Consider the following 8,443-nt stretch of genomic DNA (forward strand, 5'->3'; position numbering starts at 1 on the left):
ATTGTTATTTAATCTAGTTTCCTTGCCCTGCAAGAATCTATCTTAAGCCATGACTATTTTCAAAGATTTAGACATTGAATGATACTTCAAGACCTAATGAAAAGCACCAAATGAACGAATACTGAAAGAGAAAACAACATGGAATACACAGGCTGCAATGCTATGAGCAGGACATTCATTAGTATTAAGAAAAAACCATGTTGAGTTTTTACCTTGATTTTACGATTTTTTTCTTCTTCTTCTTTCTCATTTTTTTCCCTGCTTCCTAGACAGCCATGAGAGGATGAGAATCAATACCATACTCTACACTCAAAATGCCAGTAAGCCTATGCATAGACCAGTTTGTATTCATGAGTTGAAAAAATTGCAGAATAGATTTCATTAAGTGCATTTTCTACAACAAATACATTGCAGTGATTTGGAAGCTTTACACGCAATTATATCAAACACATTGCTGTTCCCAAGTTTATGAGAAAACCATTCTTGTATCTTCAGGGTTCTCAGAGCTTTCCATATGTTGCACATCTTTACGTTTAGGGAGCAAATTGGTAATATTGAATTTTACAGCAGAATGATACTGGGTGGATTTCTTTCATTTTTATTATGCCCAACACATCACAAGAAAGATAACAATTGAATTGTGGTAATGTAAGGCCATAACTGTAATATAGATATGTGGACCATTTTTGAGTCAAGTGTTCTTGTCTTTTCCTCGATGCTGACCTGAACCAAGGTATCCAAATTGACGTTCTCTTCTGGTATAACTTGTAAACTTCAGCCCTGTAATCATGCTTTAAACGGTCGATTCTCCGCATGTGCATACAAACAAGCTAAACAGAATCTATTAGAGAGTGCACCACCAAACGTCCAGCCATAACCCAGGTTCCTTGCGAAGATGAATAGTCTCCACCACAACTGCTCCCAATATGGTTGGGATGTTGCGAGTATTGCCACAAACCTTCAAGTATGAGCACCACTCCTTTGCCAAGCTCTTTTAGTTTGTTATTTCTACTGACAAAATCATGGAGTTGTTTGTTGGCATGATAAGCAAAGATTTCACCAGCCAAACATACAGCTATTGCAGCTGAGTCGCATATATTAAGTTGCACTCTCTTTGATTTGACCGCACACCAAAAGGACCTGGCAGACAAACAAGATAAGAAGCAAAACAACATTTAGTGGAGAGAATTAAGCAGAAAAAGCAAGTGATTAATTAGTCCCGCGACAGATGGATGAAACATCAATAAAGCCTGTATTAAAGCTTTACACCTATATCACTTTAGGAGATCTGAGGCCAAACCACACTATGGTGCCTCAGATTGTGAAAAAGCTTTGGCCATTGTGATCTAAACAAGGCAACTAGTACCATGTTCAACTGACCAGATGAAGCCACAAGAAATTTAACATTCTCGATTTGTCATTCTGAAGGATTTATTTTCTGTACATTATGACAGAATAGGTATACAAGCACTTAGTCTAAATGTGCAAGAATAATTCATTGCTTGCAAAACCTTTTTGATGATGTGCCAATTTAGTTCAATACCTCACACAACTTGTCAAAAAAATAATTGCGACTACATGTGAATTGTTTGAAGTGATGCTAACTATATATTTAAACCAGAACTGCTTCCAGATTTCCACAAATCCAACTATATGTTTAAACCCGAGCTGCTTCCAGATTTCCACAAAGCCAAGCCCTCGCAATCCATGACATAAATCAAGTTCTCAAAAGCTATAACAATTGAAAAACTAAAAAGCTCAAAAGTAATATTGACATTATAGACTTGTATATCCTAAGAACTTCTTAGTCAATCCTACTGAAGGCTCATGATCTATAAGGTCCTCATATCTACAATCTTACAAGCCTCACTTGACCATTCCTAGAATTCAAAAGAATTTAAACTTGTGGAACTTATGAGCAAAACTTCCCCAGGATATGGTTGACAAACTGATCAAAAGCTCACCACCAAGAAATTAGATGTTCCAATCCTTTACCTTAGGTATGCATAGAAGTCCATTGAAACATTGATGGAGTGGCAAAATGACAAGCATCACTTAACCTCTCAGTCCTGCATCTTTTACCATTTTTAAGATAACAAACTAGTACAAACGACAGAAAGAATTCAAAAATAGCTCAGAAGGGGAAAAGCACCTGTTGAGATAGGTATATGGCAAAGAAAAAATCCACAACCAGTGTTTGTCATACTGCATGCTGCAATCCATAACCAGTGTTTGTCATACTACACGCTGCAGCTGATTAAATCTCCTGTCCTCTCTAAGACCCAATTGCCAATTTTCGTGGCATAAGTAGCTGTCAGAGAAGCTATTACTCCAAACCCATGTCAAAAGTATCACAATTCTTGATCTCCAAATATTAAACTCGTAATCGTCTGTTAATGGATGAGTTGATTTGCAGCGCACTGACAAAACTGGTATCCCTAACCAGTGCATATCCAACATCTGCAAACAAAGAAACAAAACATCATAATCCCTCCTAAAATGTCATTACATTTTGAGTCTCGCAACAAATTCAGAACTGAGGATTGGAAACTTTGATCAGAAAAACTCAACCAGATGGAATAAAAGTAAAGTTTTCCTGATACTTAGACTGCACGAGGCCAACAAGCCAGAAAAGAACATTAACATTAAGGAAAAAGAGAATGTTGGCCAGGAGAAAAGGGTGGTCAAAGCACAACTTCCCTAGAGAGCATAAGGTACTAAAATAATCATTGTGGTAGTGAATGAGGAAAATTAGGTACAAGAATACTGAGGGAAAGGGAAAAAGAATTTCTGTTAGTGCATTCGAGGTTATTGTGGCTGCTATTACTACTACCGGCTATGGCATAGTCTAGTCTTGCCTGCCAATAACTCCCATAAGGGACCCTATTAATTTTGTTGGATGAACTTTTCTGCAGAAAGCTGGATCCTGATGGATGGTGAAGGTAAAGCCGTAAAAGTCCCCACTGCAGACACCCACACCAATATTTCTATTGATTTGTTATCATTTATTCTCTAATTGTTTGTTTCTTAGGCAAAACTGAAAAGGTAGGTAGCCATGCAACCTGTCCTAACCATAGAATATTTTGCTCCTCTCTTAAATTCTTTCAGATAATTACTAATATTATCATTTTGAGAGATTCACACTTGCGCCAGGGCTGAAAGTCAAGGTTCTAGTTGAAGTGGCTTTGATATGACATTAACCTGAGCTTCTGTTCAAAGTTTCTAATTTATACAGGATTTGATCTTCAAAAACTGAACTCTACGAGTTGATGTTTTCCCTGATGAACTAACTAAACTGAGCAAACCATTTCTAAATTCCAACTTTTCATACAACCATACCCAAAGAACCATGATACAATTGAAACTTCATTACCAAACCATCTGGCTACACCAAGAATGCACATCACTGGTACCATGTTCATGAGAAACCATTAGCATATGTGCTGTTTCTGTGGTTTGAGCCATACACCTATCGAATAGAGTGAGAAGTCCCAATAATGAAATTTCGAGTAAAGGGATAGAGAGAGGATATCTCACTTCTATTAATCCCAAAAGATACAAGAAAGATCCCTAATTGACAATACTTATCCAAAGCATAATTCTAAAACACATTACATGTACCATTCTTGAGTCAAGTGTTCTTTGATTTTCCTATCAACGGTGACCTGAACCAAGGTATCCACACTGAAGTTGTCTTCTGGTACAATTGGTATGCTTCAGCCCTGTAATCTTGCTTCAACATCCTCTTCTCCACAAGCACAGTTACATAAGCTAAACACAGGCTATTGATGAGTGAACCAACAAAAGTCCAGCCATAACCCAGGTTCCATGCAAGAATGACTAGTCCCCACCACCACAACTGCTCCCCAAAATAGTTTGGATGTCTTGAGTATTGCCACAGCCCTTTGTCAAGGTTGGGAACAACTGGCTTGCCAAGCTCTTTTAGCTTCTTATTTCTACTCACAAAATCATGAAGTTGTGTATCGGCAAAATAAGCAATTGCAATTCCAGACAAACATATTGCTATTCCAACAAAGTCCAAGATATCTAGTTGCTTGTTCTCTAAATGGATCACATACATAGGCATGCATATGCCCATGAGAAAGACCTGCCAAACAAGTGGAAAAGGCATTAGGAGCAAATCATCACTTAATTGTGCAGGGTACAGGCCCAATATGGGGACTGACTATGCCAAAGTAAATCTTATTCTGAGAGATTTCCCAAATAAATTAGCATCCTGCTACAGTAGAATAAAACGCATCATAGAAATTTAAAATAATCCAGTGAGATGTTATATGCAAAAAAGAGTTAAATCTATGTCACTATGATAGATCTGGGTCTAGCAATTTCGAGACTTTGTGCAAAAGTTTGGATTGTTGTCATTAATCATTACCGCTTAAACCTTCCAAATGAAGCCATGCCAACTGTTCACGCCGATCAATTGCTTATTTTTCATAAAATAAGTAATTATTGTTGAGATGTACAAATTGTTGAGTATCCTAGGAAACTCACTTAAAAAAGAGATACTGTACATTCCTAGTAAGTTAAGAACGACTTGCTGCAGTGTAGACAACATGCACAATCTTCTAGTGATCCAACACGTGAACAATAGATGTTATAGCATACAAATTTCGTCCATTTCATAGCATACTCAGTTAAAAATGCTGTGACTTCCTCTGAACCATTTTAAATGATAGTGTTTGTGTATTTCTTTATCAATCTAAATTCAGTTATGATGGGCCACAGATCATTCTACAAGAAAACAACTTCAAAGGGTATAATCATAATTATAGACTTGTCAAAATCTTAAATAAAAACCAACTAAGCACAAGCTCTAAACAAGTCGATGCTAATAAAGCCTGATCTGTAGTTTCCTTGTGTCCATCACATCCTTTGAGCTCCATTTTAACTAATCCTGGAATTAAAAAAAATCTTCATTTATCTACCTTGTGAAGAAAAACGCCTAAAATATGACTGACAAACCAATCTAAGCTCAGCACCAAAAACTTCATTATTGAATAAAGCTCATGTCTTTATCATAATTATGTCAAAAATTTCGTTGAAACAATTTATAGAGAAGTTGCACCACATAAACATCATTCAATTCTGTCCTACTATTTCCATCAATTTTAAAGCTAACAAAAAGCAATGAGTACAAGAAAAGCTAATTCTACTAATTTTATACATTTAACTCAAAAGGGCTCTTACCAAACTCCTAAAAGATCACACAAAAAAAAAAAAAAATCATTCTAAGGAGATAAACCATTACCTGTTGGGACAAGTAAACAGCAAAGAAAGAAACCCACCACCAGCATTTGCCATACTGATGCTTCATATCTGTAAACCTCCAATCCTCTCTAACACCCCATTGCCAATTTTCGCGGCGAAAGTAGTTATGACTGAGCCTAATACTCCAGACCCACGTCAAACATGTTACAATTCTTGATCTCCAAACATTGTACTTATTCTCTACTGCCAATGGATGGTTTGCATAGTAGTGCACCAATAAAACAGGTATCACCGTCCAATACGGATCAATCATCTGCAAAACAACAAAAGCGAAGAAAACTATCACAGTCCCTCCATCTAAAACATTCATATTCTGTGAATCTTGCAAGAATTTTGAGCTAAATCAAAACTTCCATAAACAGTAAAAAGAAAAAAGAAAAAAAAAGTCAACTCCAATGAAAGAAAATGGGCCAAACAAAAATTTACCCAATGGCTAGATTGGATGAGGCCAATGAGCCAAAAGAGAACATTGACATTGAAGAAAAAGAAGATGTTGGCTAGCAGGATAGGGTGGTTATAGCACCATTTCCATACAGGGGAAAGCAAATTGGGATCATCATCCTGGTAGTGGTAGAGGAAAGTGAGGTAGAAGAGGATGGAGGGCAGGGGAACTAGAAATGCTAGGACTGCATTCTTGAGGTTACTGTGACTAGTATTGCTACCACCCATACTATTTTACTATTTTTGGGTTGGTATTGGCGGCCTAGGACTCTGGATTTTGGAGTCTGGGAGGCCCTTTTTATATAACTTCGGCTGTGGAGTGTGGAGAGTCAACCTAGCTGCAGAAAATTGTTGGATTCCTTTGATTGATGGGTAGTGTAGCTAAAGGTCTCACCGCAGACGGCGGTGCAAATCTTCCTTTTGGAAAAGTGATTATCCAAATGATTTGCTCACCGTTCTTTAATTGCAATTAATTTTTTTTTCATGAAAAAGAAAAGATAGGCAATTTTTCAGAGTTGGCGAATGGGGATGAGGCGCTACCAAAATTTGGCCAAATTTTTAAATGTTGCAAAGCGTCTGGATGTGATTTAATAGTGCATAAGCCAACATGGTGTATGCAGGGGTGGGCCGGGTGGCAAACAAATCTAGCTGCCCACACTCAAATTGGGTTAAAGCTCCACTCAATCCAAATCAAGTTCGAGCTGCTCGAGTACAGTTATCGAATTAAACTCGAGCCTTTAAGTATTTTACTTCAAAGTTAATCGAGCTTTTTGAGTTATATATATATATATATATATATATATATATATTTTATTCTTAAGAAATATTAAATTATCTAACAACTTACATGTCTCATCACTTGAACTCACAAACTCAAGTATGACATCGATCTCAATTTGCTTCTCCAACGAGTTCAAACTCGAACTCAAACTCAAACTGAGTATATTTTACACGAGTCAAGCTCGATTTTGAAAGCGAAGATTCATCAGACCAGAGCTTAGATAATACAGTTTGAGTTCGATTCAATTTATTGCCACCTCTAGTATTAAGGTTCACAAATATTGTTGGTAATTTACTACATATGTGTTACGTGGATTCAAGATTTTAGCAATTGTCAATGTCAATTTGAGACTACATTACTCCCGGATCCACCTAATGATTCAAAAGCCATTCCTTTGTGCAGATCTTATGGGGATAGCCCAAAGTAGGGTAGCCTTGTTTGGCCTTTGAGTTTCGTAAAAAATTTTCTTGACACATTTTTCAATTACTTATTTAACTCACATTTATCACATCATTAAAATATATTTCTTTACAAAAACTTAAAAATTTGCAATCCAAACAAGATAATTCTTTAACTTCCGCCCTCGTTTATGATGTATTCTCTTCCGAGTCTTTTTCTGTGTTATTGAGATTGTCTATGGAAGTACTTTAGTAAAAGATGAAGAGTTTCAACACGAGTAAGATAAGACGAAATGAAGTGTCCAAATAGCCTAGGTCTCTCAAGTTTAAATGATGTGTTCAATGTCCAATGTATAAGTAAGATTTCAAAATGAAGAAATTCATGACAACTAATTTCCTTTGGCACTGTTTGTTTTTTGGAGAATGGGAAGGAAAGGAAAGGAAAGAAAAGGGAGGGATAAGGATTTTGATATTTGGATTGGTTTTTGAGGAGGGAAAATTCAGTTATTTTTTAGGGTTAATCACAAAAACTCCTCCTAAGGTATAACCACTTTTGCACTTTGTCCTTTAACGTTATTTTGTTCTCACTATATCCCCTAAACTATTAGTCAACTCTAGTTGTGTAATGGTGATGTCAAAAGGATATTTATACCCCTAGGAGCTAACCACGATAAATCTCTTTAAAGTATAGTTTGGTTTGCACTTTATTTCCAAATATCATTTTTTATCAATTTGTGTGTCTGTTATTAAAATCATTAGTGAACTCCAATGTTTGATAATACCGAGGACAAACAATATTTAAAAAATCAATATTTTTAATATAATAATAAAAGAATAATACTTTTATATATATGGTTGTAGTTAAATTTGACTCCATAATTGCACTTTTTTTTAGATTGAGGAGAATATCTTGTTAATTTGACTTAATAATGGAAAAAGAGAAACATGGTTGATTTGGAGTTCAAAATTTTTAAGGCTATTCCTTTAGTATACCATACTTAGATGCTATCAAAGTTTATTTAGATTGCTAAATTTTTCTTAAAATTTTTTTATTACATCTAAACATGTTTTTTAATTATCTTTTTATTATTACAACTACCTTTTATCTCAAAAAATCAAATTGCAAATAGTGCTATTATTCTAAAAAGAATTCAAATAATCTCCAATCCAAACAAACACATCTATAGACCTTTAATAACATTTTCATAGTTTAGTTGCTTTTGCACTAAAATTTTTTCCTTTATCACATGAGATGAGCAAGATACTTTCTTTTATCTAAAAAAACCTGTAATTATGGAGATAAATTTAACAAGACATTTATCCATAAATATATAATAATTTCATTATTATGTTTGGGATATTAATTTTTTAAACATTATTTGTGTTGAGTGGTACAAAATATTAGAGTTGACTAATGGTTTTAAGGACAAATAGACAAATTAAGAGAAAAATGATATTAGAGGGTAAAATGTAAAATGGCTATACCTTAAGGGTTTTTACTATAATTAATCCTTAGGGATATCAATTTCTATTT

General features: G+C 35.2%; 1 protein-coding gene across 5 annotated transcripts; it reads right to left on the reverse strand.

Moving 5' to 3' along the window:
* Positions 1 to 351: 351 nt before the first annotated feature.
* Positions 352 to 6,196, reverse strand: LOC113719230 (uncharacterized protein C594.04c). Of its 5 annotated transcripts, XR_003454790.2 has the most exons (6): positions 5,716 to 6,196; positions 5,270 to 5,542; positions 3,622 to 4,108; positions 2,153 to 2,460; positions 1,996 to 2,069; positions 352 to 1,140 (listed from the first exon to the last, which is right to left on the reverse strand). XR_003454790.2 is itself a non-coding variant. In XM_027244386.2 (4 exons), exons 1-3 carry the CDS (start codon positions 5,956 to 5,958, stop codon positions 3,632 to 3,634), a joined length of 993 nt encoding a protein of 330 aa, XP_027100187.1. In that variant the 5' UTR covers positions 5,959 to 6,196; the 3' UTR covers positions 352 to 2,460; positions 3,622 to 3,631. The 5 variants fall into 5 exon arrangements, 2 of the variants coding, with proteins under 2 accessions (XP_027100187.1, XP_027100186.1); XR_003454791.2 differs by lacking the exon at positions 1,996 to 2,069; XR_003454789.2 differs by having other exon boundaries at positions 1,996 to 2,460.
* Positions 6,197 to 8,443: the final 2,247 nt, after the last annotated feature.

Source organism: Coffea arabica, chromosome 11e (genome assembly GCF_036785885.1).
Source record: "Coffea arabica cultivar ET-39 chromosome 11e, Coffea Arabica ET-39 HiFi, whole genome shotgun sequence".
Taxonomy (NCBI): domain Eukaryota; kingdom Viridiplantae; phylum Streptophyta; class Magnoliopsida; order Gentianales; family Rubiaceae; genus Coffea; species Coffea arabica.

Excerpts from the sequence above, each read along its gene's own strand:
- LOC113719230 (XM_027244386.2), bottom strand. The coding sequence starts at position 5,958 with ATGGGTGGTAGCAATACTAGTCACAGTAACCTCAAGAATGCAGTCCTA. Across the intron at positions 5,543-5,715 it reads TCATCCAATCTAGCCATTGG|ATGATTGATCCGTATTGGAC; the intron begins GTAAATTTTTGT and ends GTTGTTTTGCAG. Across the intron at positions 4,109-5,269 it reads CTGTTTACTTGTCCCAACAG|GTCTTTCTCATGGGCATATG; the intron begins GTAATGGTTTAT and ends CTTGTTTGGCAG.